Source organism: Spea bombifrons, chromosome 1 (genome assembly GCF_027358695.1).
Source record: "Spea bombifrons isolate aSpeBom1 chromosome 1, aSpeBom1.2.pri, whole genome shotgun sequence".
NCBI classification, from domain to species: Eukaryota; Metazoa; Chordata; class Amphibia; order Anura; family Pelobatidae; genus Spea; species Spea bombifrons.
The window spans coordinates 157365972-157384086 of NC_071087.1; the positions used below are offsets into that span (position 1 = coordinate 157365972).

An 18115-nucleotide genomic window follows, 5' to 3' on the forward strand; every position below is an offset into this window, starting at 1 on the left:
TGGCGTATTTACGCAATTTTTATTCGGAGCGCGCTGCACAATCTGCTCGGGTTCCATAACCCAGTAACACTTGGGCCGGTCTAAAGACTGCAACGATGGAGGATCTGGAGGTAATGCAATTTCATGGTTAATGATAGACAATGGGCCTGAGGCAAAGGTAATTAAAGTCTTCTATAAGTGCAGACAATGAGGAATACTTATTGGTCATTATTATGGGAATCTGAAGGTTTATGCCTTTTAGGTTTTTTAGATCAGCAGTAGAATGGGCCGTGCTGAAGAGCTCAGTGACTTTAAATGTGGCCGTAGGATGCCATTATGTGTCAGTTCATTAAATTTCTGCCCTGCTAGATCTGCCCCCGTGCTCTGTATCTGCTATTATTGTGAAGTGAACAAAACCTCGTTGGTCCAAACTACCTCTGGAAACAACATTAGCACTAGCGCTGTGTGTCGGGAGCTTCATGAAACGGGTTTCCATGGCCAAGCAGCTGCACACAAGCCGAAGATCACTGTGCACAATGCCAAGCGACCGCTAGAGTGGTGTAAAGCCACCGCCACTGGGCTCTGGAGCAGGGTAACACGTTCTCTGTAATGATGAACTATCTGGAGGCCTGTTGGACGAATCTGGGTTCGGTGGATGCCAGGAGAACGCTACTTACCGGAATGCATGGTGCGTAATGTAAATTTCCAGCATGACTGCGCCCCTGTGCATAAAGCAAGCTCTATCTGAGTGAGTTTGGTGTGAAGGAACTCAAGTGGCCCTGACCTGGTCCAAGTGACACCTTTGGGATAAACTGGAAAGCTGATTGCGAGTCGGACCTTCTCATCCAACATCAGTGTCTGACCTCACAAATGTTCTACTGGATGAATGGGCACAAATCTCTACAGAAACTCCCCAAAATCAGCCACAAATAGGAGCCAACTTCATATTAATGTCCAGGGTTTGGGAATAGAATGCTCAACAAGCTCATATTGGTGTGATGGTCAGGTGTCCACATACCTTTGGTCATATAGTATGTCTAGATAAGTTGTACATAATAATAATAATAATAATATTAATAATAATAATAATACAAATATTAATAATTTTGTATAATTAATATTATTATTATTAGTATTTTTTTTTACGTATTGCGCTATTGTGTATTACCGTTTTTTTTTCCCCCCACTTTAAGTCTTTAAAGTGGGGGTGCGGCCTATATTCGGGGTCTAGCGCCCGACGCCCGGGACATGCAGTCCCGGGCGCCGGGCAGGCAGCGGGGTTAGGATACAGATCCCCCGCAGCGGTGCAGGGGACCTGCATCCTACTCCCTGATACGCTCAGACAGCCTCCCCTGCCAGCACTTCCCACGGGAGGGAGTACCGGCACGGGAGGTTGTCTAAGCGCAACGCACGGACGTTCACCGGCAGCGGCGATGCGCCGTTGCCGGTGAACGTCCGCACGATGCATTTTAACCCCCCCCGACTTACCAGGGCAGACTCCCGGGTGTCTTGCAGGGCCGGCGGAAGACACCTACGCAATACGCGTATACAACTTCCGGTGCCGGCACTTCCGCTGAGTGCCGGCACCGGGAGTTGTATACACGATGTGCATAGATGTCCCCCTCCGGCTCCGTAAGACACCCGGGAGTCTACTCTGGTAAGTTGGGGGGGAGGACAGAGTGGCAGCATATCTCGGGGGGGGGACAGAGTGGCAGCATATCTCGGGGGGGGAGAGGACAGAGTGGCAGCATATCTCGGGGGGGACAGAGTGGCAGCATATCTCGGGGGGGGAGAGGACAGAGTGGCATGTTTTTTGGTGCTTTTTTAAAGAAAAAAACTTTTTCTTTAAAAAAGCACCAAACTTTTAGGGTGCGGCCTATATACGGGGGCGGCCTATATCCGAGCCAATACGGTATTTATTGCTTTTCAGATTGTCTTAGTGCCCCTGCACCACCCCCTTTTGGTTTTCTTTTAACCATTCTAATTACCCTTCCAAAAAAAACGAGAACAATACGTTTTGTATCAAAAACTTTATTCAATAAACAAAAGAATGCACCATTGGGTTTACATTTCTATAAAAAAAGGAATATGAGACTGTTCTACAGTGCATTAAAAAACCCTTTTTTTCTCCTTGAAGTAGTATACAAGATTGTGTGTAGAAACAGTCAGTTTTTTTTTAAACTAGAAGCAAGTTTCCTTTCTGAGAACAAAATGTACATTTAAATATTGAGATCACTAATCTAATTATGTTAACAATGCTAAAATTGGACAATTTTTAAGAAATCTACTGGCTCGAGTTAACTTAACTTTTTTTTTTTTGCTGGTTAAAGCTGACGTACACCCATTTTTTTTTTTTCCCGGTTAAAAAAAATAGATTTAGCCACAGTTTTCTTAAGTACATTAAGGACGACGACAAGTATCATTGCTTTAAAAAATAGATCAATCACTTTAAAAGGACCGTGACGGACAAACAGATTTTTTTTTCTTTTTTTTTTTTTTTTGTAACAGCACAAACCGCCAATTTAGACATGCAGCGAACTTTAAAATACGTTACGTGGAAATTGGAACTTTCATTTAAACGGATGAAAAAAGAATTACGATGTAAATTCCAGTCCCACGTAAGCGGTTTTGAAGGTTCTGTAAAGGTTCGGTGATATACCTGCACGGTTCGCATGCTCTCAGGCTGCCCAGACGACGAAAATGGGTGTATTCTGACTCGATTTCCCATTTTTATTTTTTTTCCTATAGATCTATGAGAAAAGGGGACTTTTTGTCGGCCTGTAGATACAATGGCAACTTTGGTTACCCTAGGATGGCGAAAACAGGCATCTCAAGCCATCAACATCTACGATCTTAGGGATTTATTCACTAAACGGCGAGTTAAGGCAAAATCATCTCCCCAATTTTTTCCCCACTCGGTTTCACTTGTTTCTCACTGTCTGCATCACTGATCCCTGCCATTCACCTAACAATAATAATAATAATAATAATAATAATAATAATAATGTTAATATTTCCAATGGGTATTTTCTGACATTATGCTGGGATTTCCTTTTTTTACACAATTTAAATGCATCCCCCACCTGGTGTCAAGATTATAGAAGAGGTGGGGGTAGAAGGGTCGCAGTAGGTCAAATACCTAATAAATACCTATTAAAACGGAATAATCTTATAAAAATGAATGCCTGTTTCTTTTACAGTGCACTATAAAGCGCCATCCCCAACGCGTTTTGCATTTAGAAATTGTTAGTTAAATCTTTTCTAAATATTAAAGTATGCATCATCCAGGTCCATTTAGCCAAGCTAACGTTGACGGTTTCTAATGAATTCTTCCAAAACCCACCGTTCAGTGAATACACTCCGACAGTCCCCAATACACCCGAACCAGTCCCTCTCTCCCTTTTATCAGGAAATTCAATTCTGTTATTAGGAAGAAAAGGATCGGGGCAAAGAATTACAATAACCGGGACAACCTTAGTTATTTAACACCCGATTTGCCGCATTTGGTGAAAAGAAGCAAGGCTGCAATCGCAAGCAGAAAGCGCTGTCGGAACGTAAAGCATATCCACATTGGCCAGTTGAAAAAACAACCGATTTTGGCTTTGCAGTCGAATTGCTGGAATTTACCGTAAGATTAAATAGATAAATACACTACTATAAAAAAGACAAAACAGGCTGTGTACCCCAGCTTTAAGATCCAGCGCTAGCTATTTCAGAGATAAATTAATTTAGCTAAAAAAGGAAACATACTAAATAATAAATTAAATAATACTTATAAAAAAGCACACCCTCCCTCTCCCCTCCCCCGACTTCTGACAATTCCCTAAGATGGGAACCGACAGATCGACTTTACAATTATAAAAAATGTTTTGTTTTTTTGTTTGTTTTTTTGTTTTTATTAAATCTTCCGCCATTCTCTCTTGCACCGAAGACATGTGCAGCATAACGTGGACCATACCAGTTTAATCATGAGGGGTGAACCAACGCGGGGAAGGAACGAGGACGTGATTTGGAACCAAGAAAAGCCATTTGCTTGTTCCGAAGACAAAAAGTACTTTAAGGAGGCAGACTTTTGGAAACCTTTCCAGGAACGTTTTTGAGTTAAATGTCCTATATTTTATATTTTTACATTTTCTTTTTTTTGGGAGGTAGTTGCGGATAGAGAAGGGGGAAAAGCCAATCAGCTACAAAGTTTGAAAAGTGATCTTGCCACTATTAGAGGTTTTTGAAGCACCTCCAAAACCAGGCAGAAAGTAGCACTTTTGGCCACGGGGAAACTGACGCAAAAGAACTCTGTTCCCGTGCCGGTAGCTATGGTTACAGCTACTTTTAACACTTTCACCCAGAATAACCCAAACTTTATTAACACCAAACTCCCCCAACACCAAACTAAAAAAGAATGGGACTAAACGAATGGGATATAATTGTGCCATCATTTTCCAAAACAAGGAAAGAAAATGTTTGACTGCGATACAAATGATCAGAGAGAGCTGAATATATTTCCCGTTCAGATCTCACTATGGAGTGCTACAGAACTAGACAAGAAAATAAAACTGTGATAGAAATGTGGACTAAATGGGTAGTTAGTCTTTTGTAAATCTGCTGAGCATGAACAAGATCGAGTAAATACTGGAGTGCCAGGCGTTCACTGCCGGTTGGCAATGTTCTGGTTCCAAGTGGACTCGAATCGCAATCATCGTAAATTCCTCAAAAAGCCTTTCGGAGCTCGAATCCAGCTAGCTGGAGAAATCCACACAAGCTATGGCAGGAGGACTATCGGTTGACCTGACCGGCCTGGCTGGCTTAGAATATATACGCCGAGGCGATCGGGCAGATCTCTGGGGTTTAACGGAATCTGAAGGAACGGCCAAGCGTTTGTCTAATGCTCAACCGGAATGGTAAAGGTTTGATGCACTTTTATGCATAGATGGTAAATGGAGTCATCCTAATAGGTAGAGGATTGCTCTAATGAGGTTAATCGGCCATAATAGCTGTTGTAGAAGCCTCTTCAGGTTTTATCTTTTTCTCTACCGAGGCAGTTATATAAACCGGGCGATTTACCTCTGGATTCTCGCTGCAGAATGGAGGCATCACTGTTACATCCAAAGCAGATAAGGCTTCTCTTGCATCAGAATTCATTAACATTGTGTCATAAGTAGAACTGGGGGAACTTGGGTGTCAGTAGGGGAGGATTTCAGAGCTGAGCTGAACCTCCCATTCTAACTTTTGGAGGGCTATTCACTAACGGGAGAGCTGTCAGGAGAGTTGTGGCTTCAGCAACTTGACTTCACTATAGCTTCTGAAGGCCCATCAAAGGTCACCTTCTGCTGCTGGAAGAGCTTGGCTAGCCCAATCAAATGATCCTCCCAGATGAAATTATGCATTATGTAGGGCCAGATCTGCCCCTCTTGCAGGAGAAGCTTGACAGTGTTGGCTCTTCATGATAAATAATGAAGTGAGGGAGTTGCATCTTTAGTGAATAAACCCCTTTGGGTCATCGCTCCAAGAATGCACACGAGGGAGATCCTTTCTCTGCAAGCTACGTCTCTGAAAGTGACGATAGGGTCTGTCTCATACGTGCCTCTACTGTCTGTCTCTCTCTTGTTATGAGTTTTCCCCTGACTGTCCTTGTTAAGGGAAGAACTGTCTATAGCCTGAGTTAAGCCTTTAAGAACGTTTGACTATTTAACATTCGCGCCGGTAATTACTGTATGGCAAAAAAAAAAAACGCAGTGTGATAAATTGTATCGGTTCCCTGTTCCTTAAGTCAGACAGCAGATCCAAGTTCACTTTCTTCTGTCTGATGTCAGCCATGAATCTTAACTACTAAAAAAAAAAATGCATTCAAAGAACTGCGTGTCGATATTTGTGCTGTTGGGAAGAATTAACTGAATTTTTGATGTCCCAGCGGTGAAAAATAAATAATGTGAATTCTGCAAATGTTTTGTTTTTTTTTTTGTTTAAATTGGCAAACTCACATTGGTGATATAAACCCTTTGAGTGCAGGAGGGGCGAGCTCTTAATGTCTCGCCCTACTAGCTTTACAGGGCACTGGATGGTTCACCAAGCTGGCAACCAAAAGGCAACCAAAGACACACATATGGAATAATACTCGGTTTTTCATCCCAAATATTCAGTGTCACAAAGCACACGCTGACTGTGGAATAGCGATGAGGCGCAAGCGTCCGAGAGGCTTTTGGATCTTGTAGAAAACAAGATCAGTCCCCGAGCCCCCCCCAAAAAATAAAAAAATCGATACTCCCGTTTCTATGAGGAACCAGGTCAGAAGTAATGAATTATTCTCCGAGGTAAGACGAATCTTTCTTGTGTAGAGTAAATGGTAACAGAGGTTCTTTGAAAGAATGTTGATCCATGAGCGGGATTTTAAAACACTGGTATGCTGCAAATATTCCTGGGTATTCAATTCACTATTTTTCTTTTTTTTTGTGTGTCACCAGAACCACCCACAATCCATCGCTCTGCAATAAACTGCAGGGCACTCTGGCATCTAAGGAGTTAATTTCCTCTTCAATGCAATTAGAAGGCAGAGCCTGTGATGGCATTAAGTTGCTTCATCAAACCCTCCAAGCTTGCCATCTGTTCACTTAAATCATCTTGCTCGTATACCTAAAAAAAAACAACAACAAATTGTCAAAAATTGGAATTTGTAGGTTGAAACATGTTTATTTTCCAGAAATCATTGAATAACTTTGATGGTTTATTTAAGGGGGGTCCCGGACACCTTGCAGACCCCGTGTCCCCTGCCGATCTTTTTTTGAGCAGAGTAAATGGCACTTAATAGCTATTATAGAGGTCTAATATCCCCCCGAATATAGAGATGGCAGGGGTGGACTAGGGGCCAGGGACCCCGCCGACCCAGACCTGCCACCCTCGGCTTAGTTGGCTTAAACTTGAATATACCCCGTATCTTAATCTCAGTAACAATTATTAATAAATACAAACTGAAAAGGATATTGTGAGGAGGCCATAAAATATAATTTCATAGGTATTATTCTAATTTTGCGTTATCTTCAGTAAATATGAGGCACTGTGTTTAGGGTCCGGAATTCTCCTTGAAACACATCCTATGTTTATTCACAGCCTGAATGTGTATTCAAACTATCATTGTACAGCGCTACGGAACATGATGGCGCTATATCAAACAACAACAACAATTGGTATTAATTTTCTAATTTCCATACTGAGCTAAAAGCGTTAATCTAACCCTCAGAAAAGGACTGAGCCCTGTCAAAGCAACAGAAACCACAGCCTGATGTTGGACTACGAGTCCCATCATCCTTGTAATTCAGTGACAGAACCAACCCTATGGTCCATATTGCTAAATAAAATAAATAAGTGGATATATGTAAGTTTGTGATCCCCGATACATCTGGAGAGGAGACCTTTGAGGTTTTGGTGTGACTCCGCGTTAAGACATGCGCGTCGGGCCATTAAAAAAATTACTGCTTGACATTTCTACGTAAACTTACACTGGCCGGGTCATCTGTATGTTTGTGACCCTCTTCTGAAACATCTGGAGCTGTTGGAACTGAGACTGGGAGTAGCGGAGATCTTGCTTTTCCTGCCAGTCCGAGCGACGCTGTCTTTACTTGCGGCTTCGGAAGGCTGGACCCTGCGAAAGACACATTATGGGTTAATTATCACAATTCTTGCATTATTCAAAGACTTAAACTTTTATCAGTCCATTGTACAGCGCCTCGGAATACGATGGCGCTATATAAAACAATAATAATACTTGGTTTTGTTTTAGAGTCAGGAGCCAATATATGCCTATCCCATGCACGTTTAAACACCCTTCACTGTATTAACTACCGCTTCTGCTGGGAGGCTGACTGTTCCTCTTATCCATTGTTTGAGTACCAAAAGGTATTAACATTTGAAACTACTGTATCAGTCATGTATCAAGAATGCAACACACTGTGTATTAAATAATTAAATTATCTAATTTTCTTTAGAATTTGCATTAGGGTTGGATTGTTGGTTTAATTGTGTCTCTAATTAAATCCTATCCCTAACAGAAACTGTACTTGTATATACAATAAATATACTGTATAAACGAGCCCTATATACAGTGTGTATAGATATATATATATAAAACAATAAATACATATATATATATATATATATATAAAACAATAAATAAATATATATATATAAAATATATAATATATAAATATATATATATAAATATATACATATATATAAATATATATTATATATCCTCATTGTAAGAATAATGTGAAATCCGTGGCCAATATACGAGTAGAATCTAATGAAAATAATATTTAATTATTAATAATTAAATCATTTAATTATAAATAATCATTAATCTGTATTCCTCAGACTCTCTCAGTCCTATTACCCGCATTCTAGCCTCGACACGTTTCTATCCTCCTAAGAAATAATACTCAAAAATACTTCGATTATTAACTCCGTTAGCCTGGCAAAAAGTGGAAAGTCATCATGTGAGCGAGCCCGAAAGTAAGGGAATTCATTCGGCTTGGGTTTGCAGATTCTGTGCCAGAGAACGTTTCCTTGTCATCCCAACTAATTACGAGGAGCGCGATGGCAGCCAGCGGGAGGGGGGCCGGGAATAAGCACATAATGAGATTGTGTCACCGTTTGATCCGAAGACGGTGGGCTGCCAATATATAACATCCGATTGTTGAAGGAACGTACGAGACTGCCAACCATCTCAATAACAAACACGCCGCGCGGGCGATAGAATAGTTACAACAGATTTAAGACAAAATAAAGAAGAAAGAAGAAACAGCTGAGCCTTAGCGTTCGCTCGTTGGCAGGTTTTTCCTGCGAAGATTTTATAAGGAGAAGTAAGATCCAGGCTTTCAGAAGTGATGCCCTTACAGACTGCCTACAAGCAGCTAAGGCATTAAGTCACAGCGTGATACAAATATTCTGCGTTACCATGAGAACGGGGCAAACATCCTTCCTTCTTTCGAATCAGATGATGGTATATAATCCAAATGCGATGATCTAAACCCAAACATGGAATCTGCCGGCAGATCAGACCCATCCGGCCCATTTTTCCCTGACCTTGATCGGTTCTCGGTCTCGATTCTTTATGCCCATCCCGAGTAAATGCATACCCTCCAAGTGTCCTCGTTTTTATTGGGCAGTCCTGGTTATCAAATCTCCCCCACTTGTGGTTATAATGGGCTGGTTGGGGAGATCCTCTGATCTCGCTGACGGATCCAGGCAGCAGTAAAAGCGGCGGAGGTCTGTGCCGTCGGAAGGCAAACCTCCGTTGCGGCTCTCATGCAGGTCACCATGTGCCATGCGATGCTCTGCAGCTGCACAGTAGCTCTTCGGGTAAAGCGTGCAGGTGCAGTCCCTCTCACCCCACAGCTATTCTGCCTCGGACCCCATTTCTAGCCCAACATATAGTTAGGGGTATAGAAACGTGCCTCGGCAGGTATGAACTGGTCTGTCTTCACATTTTAGAAATTTTTTATATAGCTAGTGAAAGTTCGCTATTTTGGCAGAATATTTTGTATTTTGCAGGTATTCGTATCGGGGACATGTGTGCCTTTTTTGCATTTTTCTACCACGCGTTATATTACAGCAAATTTGTAGAAATTTCTAAAAATAAAAATCTAGAAATTTGTATATTTACTGTTTAAAAGGTTTTGTGGTTTCTCATGGGAAGTATCACCGGCGCTCGCATTGGTCCGTGCATCGGGTGCACCATACTGTGATCGGATCTCTTCCAGAACATCCTGCAAATTAACTTATTATCAGCGCGCCGTCTTCCCTTCGCTGCAATATAGGCGATAATTGCAGCACCTTTTTAATTTAGGTTTCTGTGAGCGACACTCATTTTGATCTGCATTAAACCGACTTATAACATCCCACAGACTTTCTGTTCAACAAAACGCTCTGCTTTTTTTTTCTTCCGGTGGCACGGACATTTGCGGCCCAAAAAAAAAGGACTGTACCTTCTAAAGAGGGATAGTTGGGATGTACACTACTGTTCACAAGTTTGGGGTCACTCAGCTGTTTTCATGGAAACCAAGGAAATATCTGGGTGTAATATAATTACAAAAGGGTTTCCAGCGATCATTTAGCCTTTTACACTTAAACTTGGATCAGTGAACACAACGTGCCATTGGAGCACAGGAGTGATGGGAGTGATAAAGGGCCATTGGAACACAGGAGTGATGGGAGTGATAAAGGGTCATTGGAACACAGGAGTGATGGGAGTGATAAAGGGCCATTGGAACACAGGAGTGATGGGAGTGATAAAGGGCCATTGGAGCACAGGAGTGATGGGAGTGATAAAGGGCCATTGGAGCACAGGAGTGATGGGAGTGATAAAGGGCCTCTGTACGCCTATGAAGAGATTCCATTAAAAATCGTCAATTTCTAACCAAAATAGACATTAACCCCATCTGCGCTGGATTTCTGATCCATTTCATGTCATTTTAATGGACAAAATCTACTTTTCTTTTAAAAACAAGGACATTGCCCAAAGTTTTGAACAGTAGTGTATGTCAAAGGGAAGCAAATATATAGGTTTGTAGGCTGATATATAGAACTAGTTTAAAAAAATCAAGAAACTGATCAAGTAGATTTAACCCCTTAAGGACAATGGGCGGTCCCTAAACCCATTGAAAACAATGCATTTTGAGCCCGGGCGTTGTCATAAAGGGGTTTAAAAAAAAGTATAATTTAAGCAGACAATATAGATATATAGATAGGTGGGGTGAGTGTTTAGTGAATAGGTTGTAACAATGTATCAGCGGACTTTATTCTAAGCGGACCCTGCATTCTCCGCAGCTGTTTCTGCCCCGAGCTTGTAGTCGGGAGACTTTGATAAACGGGTTCCTCGCTGTCTTGTCTATAAAACCTTCCCGGTTTCTCGTAATAAGTTTATCCCCCATTGTTTCATTAACGAAACATTCTCAGCAGTTTTCAGACATGTTCTGCATCCTAAGCACCTTTAGACAATAAGAGGTATTTTTGGAAGTTTCCGTCTTTGTTTTTCTGGCTGGTTTTATTAATCTTGCTCGTGTTAACAAATGGCTGCGGCTGCATAATTAGGATTTCTTTTTTTCTTTCGGTGGCCGTGTATCTGTACCAGCAAAAGCCAAAGACCCACCACGCAGCAGTCAAAAACTACATAAAACATTCTAAATATTCGCTTTTATCCCCAAAAAAGATTGGCAAATTTGGTAAAAATGATAACTTCATTGACTAACTGAAACAGCTTGCAAGCTTTTGAGACTATCTAGGTCTGTTTTTTTTTATTTATTTATTTTTTTTACTATGCCTGAAGAAGAGCCCTAGATCGTCTTAAAAGCTTGCAATCTATTATACTTCAGTTATCTAATAAAAATGTCATCTTTGCCAAATTTGCTCTTTTTCCCCTATGGCTAACAATATATAGCTATATACTTTTATCATCAATTATGAATCAGCGCTTGGGCCAACACAGTGCTTTATTATTTAATAGAATTCTGTGATAGATTATTAAAGTTCATTTTTATCGATAATATTTTATTTTATCCACTGTGAAAACATTGGGAAAATATGTAAATTGCTTATTCTAACCCAGATTGACTCTAACGATCAAAGCAGAATGAATACCCCCTAAAACCCCAATTAATACACTCATTACTCATATGACCATGCCACCATACCTCCCAGGTGTCCCGGTTTTCGCAGGACAGTCCTGATTTACAGGTAAAATCAATGTACAAAAATACAATGTATACAGCGCAGTCTCTAGAATACCACTGGCGTTCTAGATTTATTCCTTCTTGTCGATCAAATACATAACTGGGGCTTAAATTCCCATTAATTAGTCTTACTACATACAAGAGTTTAAATATCCAAATTCAGCCTAATAGCGTTAGCAACCACCCGGTAACGTTGATGATAACTCTGACTTTTTTAACATTGATATTACAAATTGATTTTGGGAGAATTAATATCGTGAACGCGGGAAGGTTGACATTTGCGGAAGCCTCAGTATAATCCGTACAGAAATATATAATCGGCGGCCTTCAAAAATCATCTCCTTTACGCACCGAGAACATAATATCAAGACGGGCCAATGATTTGCTGTAAAATCTTTCCCTTCCTTTAATTTAATTTAAGACATGTTTAAAAATTCTACATTTGGTATTTCGCGGCGTCGGCGCTCTCACAAAACCCTTCTGCGTTCCGTACATTCAATATCCTGAATAACCTCCCCATAAAGCTTCAGAGGACGATAAAAAGAACAGATAATACATCAGAGTCGGTGCACGATCTGGGTGAAAAAATACAATCCTTTGATAACGGGAATGACGTGTTTGTAAGTGTTTCAAACACACCTAGGTACTTTCTTTTATGAAGCCCACATGGGTTAGAAACATAGCATTAGCCAGCAGATCGCCCCATTCGGCCCTATCTAGTCAGTAAGGACTCCAACCCTAATTAGTCGTTGGTCTCGTCTTAGATTAAGGAGCCATATACCTCTCAAAGTCATATTTAAATCCCTCCACTGTATTAGCCTCTACCACTTCTGCTGGGAGACTGTTCTGCGCATCTACCACCTTCGCCCACCCCTTTGTCCATATTTGTATGTATCCACCTCGAAACGTTTGTCACGTCTCTGTTTGGTGTTCGGTGAAACGCAGCAAAGGCAATGAGGGCATAACCGTCAGTGAAGCAGGTCTTTGCAGCGGTGAGATCCGGCCTGGGGTCATTAACGAATTTATTGATTTCATTTTTTTTCTAGTATATTTACAGATTTCAGTTATTATTAGACTCATTGACAATAATCGTTGCCGCATTCACTGCTATCCGAAAGCCGGAGGTCGTTAGGGGAAGAAAAGCAGTTCATGGGAGGCTTTTATTCTTCTGGTTCTCATGGAATAAAAAAAATAAAAAATAAAACATAAAAATGTAGTTTAAAAGTTTGATCTGTATTTTCAATAAAGTATTCATTTAAATGGCTCGAGTGCAGCAATCCATCGGATCGATTCCGGTTAAAGGAAAGTAAGCTTCTGGGTCTCCCCGTCAATTAAAAAACAAACAGCGAGGATGGAAAATAGAAACACGCCGGGCACCGCAGCTTCGATAAAGAAAAGCCCATAGAAGCGGCTCAGCGAAAGGCACGTTGCTGAAATCTCTGCCGATTGTTAGGGATTCGTACCGCAGGCCGATCGTTACAGACTAAAAGCCACGCATTGATTGCTTCATCTGAATGTCAGCCTCGAAACGCGGTTATCAGCCGCGCTCCTCGGAGTTCAGACGCTCATTTCATTCATCGTTTCAATCATTCCGGTGTCGGTACATGGAAGGGTTCAGATACGAGTTAGAGAGCGGCGTAATGTAACATTCAGGACATTTCCCAGAAAAAATCAGGACTGTCTTGCGAAAGCTGGGACGCTTGGGTGGTACTGTAATGATCATATGAGCAATCATGGCGTTTATTGAGGCTGTAGGGGGTATTCGGTGTGATTTAGTAGTTAGAGCCTCAGCTGGTTAATCTGGGTTCAAAAAAGTTTTTTTTTTTCCCTTTTTTCCAAAATGCGATGTTTTAAAGAATCCTCTAATTAGCGATCCTCAGGCAAGCGATAATTAATTACACTGGAGTCAACATAACCCGGATTTATAAACGTAGATCCTCCCACAACATTTTAAGTCGTTTTGGACATTTTCCCAGGGAAAAAAAGAAGAGCTTGAATATTTGCCGGCAGATCGGCCCCTTTTGGCCCCCCGTCTAGCCGCCCGTTTCTCCTGCTGTAAAGACTCAAACCTTAATCAGTCGTTGGTCTCGTCAGGAGTCGTATGCCTATCCCATGCATGTTTAAATCCCCTCGCTGTATTACCCTCTACCACCTCTGATGGGAGGCTGCTTATCTCAGTAAAGTTAAACTTCCTTAAGTTCCTTACATTAAAAAAAATACGGGGACAACAGTTTTTGAGGGTTTTTAAAAGCACCTCATACACTATTATTTAATAACATTTTTGCTTGTAGATTTTTTTTTCACAATTTTTGACATAAGTGCGCATAAATCTTTTTCAACTAGAAATGTAAATAGCGACAAACCTGAAGCCAGTATTTTATTGTTATTTTTAGCATTTATGCTTTAGGTTTTTTTTATATATTTTTTTTTTTTTAAAAACGACAATGCGCTGTCCCTTTCTCTGTTTTTCTGTTTAGTTTAAGACTTTGTCATTTTGCTAAAAAAATGCCCCTAAAAATAACCCAGGTTTTAGGTCAATCGCTATGTTTCTCTGAAGTCCTGCTGTGACCCATCCAAACGTTCAGCGCAAGCGAGGATGTGAGATCACGGAGGGCTCTGCAGAGTATTTCACAGAAACAAAGACAAAAAATTACAAATACGTAAAAAAAAAATGACTGATCCTTTAAAAAAAAGAAAAGTATTCTTTTTTTATATTTTTTTGCCCTCATTAATATGTATTAAAGATGTTTTATTAAATATAACTATAGAAATATAAACTGACGTAACAAATATATTTATATATATTTTTTAAATTCTTTAAATTATTTTTTAATGTTCTTTGTCATTTTGTGATTGGTACACTAGAATGACCTTTTAATATATACATTATTATTAAAAATTATTAAAAATAGAACAGTTAAGCAAATATTGTGCTTTTACTATTACATTTTTGTTAAGGTTTTGTTTCATTTGTAAAAAAATATATATATATTTCTATTTGATAGCGTTCAGTACAAATCTAATAATATTTTAACATGAAGGCAAAAAAGGCACAACATAGGCCTAAGTATTAACCCCTTAAGGACAATGGGTTGTCCCTTAAACCCATTAAAACAATGCATTGTGAGGCCGTACATGTACAGGCTTTGTCATGAAGGAGTTAAAAAATTAAATGTATATCAAATACTTCATTCTACAATAGTTTTTCAAGGTCGCAATATGGCGACTTTTCCTATGAATGCCACAGAAAAGCTTATACAATCACAGAAAATTTCAAAATGATAGTTTATGTGAAATGCTGATTGTTTTTATGAGCTTAACCCCTTAAGGAGAACTTTGTTGTGAAGGGGTTAATGGAATTTTCAGTTGCATCGCACATGAATGCAGTTGATATCAGATCTATACTGCCAAACCAGAGTCACGGTGTCCGAACTCCATACCCAAGGACAGGTTACGTCCCGAAACGCCTAGATATCTTAGAACGGATTGGTTTCAGAAAAGTCATTTGTTACCTGATTGAGACAAAAGTGGCGTGTATGGGACTTTGGGTTCCATTGCAGTCATTGGCGGAGGCAACATGGGGTTAGCAAAGCTGCGGAGCGGATGTGTTGGCCGTACGCAGGCGGTGGGGATGGTTCTGCTTGGGACATCTTCGTTACTGGGATGCTCTGGTTGTGAATGTGATAACACAGATGGCTGCTGGGAAGGTGGACATTCACTCACTGCTGGAAGAAGATGGGTAGAATGTCAATAACGTGATTTCCGTTACATATATGTCGCTTGTTTAACAAGGTAATATGTGTATAAATTAACCAAAAAAAAAAAATGGCAAAAAATTTGGTGAGAATGGGATATTTTGAATATCAAATTTTGAGTATGGAAAACTCAAGAGGAGGCATTTGGAAATGGAAGCATGATTGTACAGCAAGAGGCATAAGCAGCGGAATGAGCGAAGGGGGCCGAGACAGATCAGCGGTGAGACCTCACGTATTCGATACAATACCGGAGACCTCTTGCCTCCAGAAAGACATTCTAGAGAGAGACGAGAAAAGGGCTACTAAGATGTGGAATGGTTTAAATGCTTACATCATAGCGTGGAATAATTAAATTATTTCGATGTATACGGCTATGTATGAGGAAAGGGAGTGCAGGTAGCCGAAAGCGATTCCTCTGTGCGGAGAACGAAGAAAATCAGCCGGAGAGCCGCGAAAGCAGAGTTTTACCAGGAGACCCTGGGTCAAACCCGGAGAGATCTTACAGCAGTTAGAAAAACAAAAATAATCTCATGTGACCTCATAAGTGACTTGGAAATCTATGAATAATATATTAATTTATATATAAATATATATTTATATTAATATATATTAATTTATAATATATTATTTATAATCCCTTTTCATTCATAGAATGCTGAATTTTAGGTTTTTCATAATGTCCAGGTTTAAAGCACAATATTTAGTAAATTCTTTCAAAATGACAGCTAAATGAGTAAAAGGTTTAATAACTTTTAATAAACAGACTTTAAGAAAAAAAGTTAAATGATGTCTAAAGGTTTGATAATCGGATAATTATTGTTATGTGTAAAAAATAATTACAGGCAAAATAAAGCACTTTTTTTTAAATAGAAACAGGAAAATATGACTCAAAATGCCCATAATGTTAAAAATGCTGTACTGCTGAACTCTAAAATCCCATAAAATGCATTCATAGCCCCGGAGTTAACATTATACCTTATATTACGTGGCATTTATAACAAATAAAAAACGTAATAGCCTAAAACACTAATGAATATACCGCTAATCTATAGTCAAATGCATTATAATTAAAGATAAAACGCAGTCCATTAAACCTCCCAAAGTGGTATATTTTTTATTATAATAAATTGTATTTTTTTGGAACCGATCTACGTTATTTATTTTGTCCCGCAGAAAATATTTTGTGTTTGTTTTGGATCTTTTTAAAGAATAATTACTTGCAAGTGCTCCCTCCTACAAATATGGAGAAGAACCACCCTTGGCAGCTTGGTCAATGCGGTCATCTTTTTTCGATAAGTATGTCCCTGCTTGGGAACCTATTAAATTTATTTTTGCGCTGGACTAAGAAACCCAACTATGATGGTCCTCGCTTTTTGGAAATATTTAGAAGAGATTTGGAAATATTCTAAGCAGGACAATAGATGACGGGGTATAATCCTGTTAATGAATTCCGCACCACGCACACAAACTCATGCAACAGGAGTCCTCAAGATAAAAAAAAAAAAAAAAAAGATACTTTTTAACCTTGATGTGAAATTTACCTTCCATGCTGCTGTAACAGATGCTGGATCCCCATCTTTGGAGGATTATAGGAAGATTATTTTGAGTTGCAGGGGTTAAAATTGTCAAATTATTTCACTCTCTTGTTTCTACTTGTATGTTTATTGACGATGATTATTGACAGTGTTACATCCCTAATCTCCTTGCCCCTGTCGTGTATTTGCAGTTGTTGAATGTGCGAGGAGATTAGTCTGGTGGCGATGCTGTCTGTGTAATCCGTGGTCGTTGTGTTAATTATATCAATTATTTCCTGTTTCTTGTGTTTGTCAGTGTTCCCTCTCCTGGTAAAGTAGCTACATAAACCATGCCCAGGCCCAATAAATGTGTGCTGACTGGTATGTTGTGTCGTGACTGGTGGTGCAGTTCTTTACTCCAAGCTATCCATCTTGTAGTTGGCATTCTCTATGAGGAAGGCGGCCATGGAAGTCCCTCTAGAACCCCTGGTTGGTTCCAGTTAAACTGGTGGCAGCGGTGGGATCTGATATTCTGGTCTAAAGCACCACCTGGGACACCACCAGAGCCCGGATAGCCCCCCCAGCATCTCCATTACTATCACAGAACGAAAGACTCATCTTTTCTGGAAAGGTCCTAAGAAAGACTTTAGCCAACTAAACAGTAACACCACTGGGGTTGGAGCCCTCATGATGGTGGAGGATGTTTTTGAGGAACGCAGAGGGGTGAAAACTCCAAAATCTTACTGCGGATTTCCACGAGGGATTTTAATAATTTGAGCGATTTAAAGGGTCATTTTTAAGGTCTAAGATAATTTAACAAAGGAGCTGTGTCTATACACAATTACCATATGCCTCTTTACATCCGCAACTATGAGAGATTAACATAGAGACTTAAAATCTGATGGCACATCCATTCTGCCCGTCTAGTCTCTCCGTTTCTCCTGCTGTAAAGACTCAAACCTTAATCAGTCGTTGGTCTCGTCTTAGGTTCAGGAGCCGTATGTCTATCCCATGTATGTTTAATACCCTCACTGTATTACCCTCTACCACTTCTGCTGCAAGACTGTCCCCACATTACAATGAATATGTTGGGAAATGCTTTAGACCGTTACGTGACAACTCTAGATCGGACGTGGGAGAAAGACTT

General features: G+C 40.1%; 1 protein-coding gene and 1 long non-coding RNA gene across 2 annotated transcripts in view; both read right to left on the minus strand.

Annotated features, from left to right (window-relative positions):
* Window positions 1-1993: 1993 nt before the first annotated feature.
* LOC128475876 (uncharacterized) lies at window positions 1994-2942 on the minus strand. The gene is made up of 2 exons (XR_008346921.1): window positions 2786-2942; window positions 1994-2745 (listed from the first exon to the last, which is right to left on the minus strand). It is a non-coding gene; the product is annotated as an uncharacterized LOC128475876 (long non-coding RNA).
* A 2979-nt stretch (window positions 2943-5921) lies between these two features.
* DCC (DCC netrin 1 receptor) overlaps window positions 5922-18115 on the minus strand; it is a 299985-nt gene continuing 287791 nt past the window's right edge. The window contains exons 27-29 of the mRNA XM_053448217.1: window positions 15212-15424; window positions 7470-7612; window positions 5922-6606 (exon numbers count right to left, since the gene is read on the minus strand). Coding sequence (XP_053304192.1) covers window positions 6517-6606; window positions 7470-7612; window positions 15212-15424 — 446 coding nt within the window. The 3' untranslated portion in view covers window positions 5922-6516. The remainder of the gene's footprint in view (window positions 6607-7469; window positions 7613-15211; window positions 15425-18115) is intronic.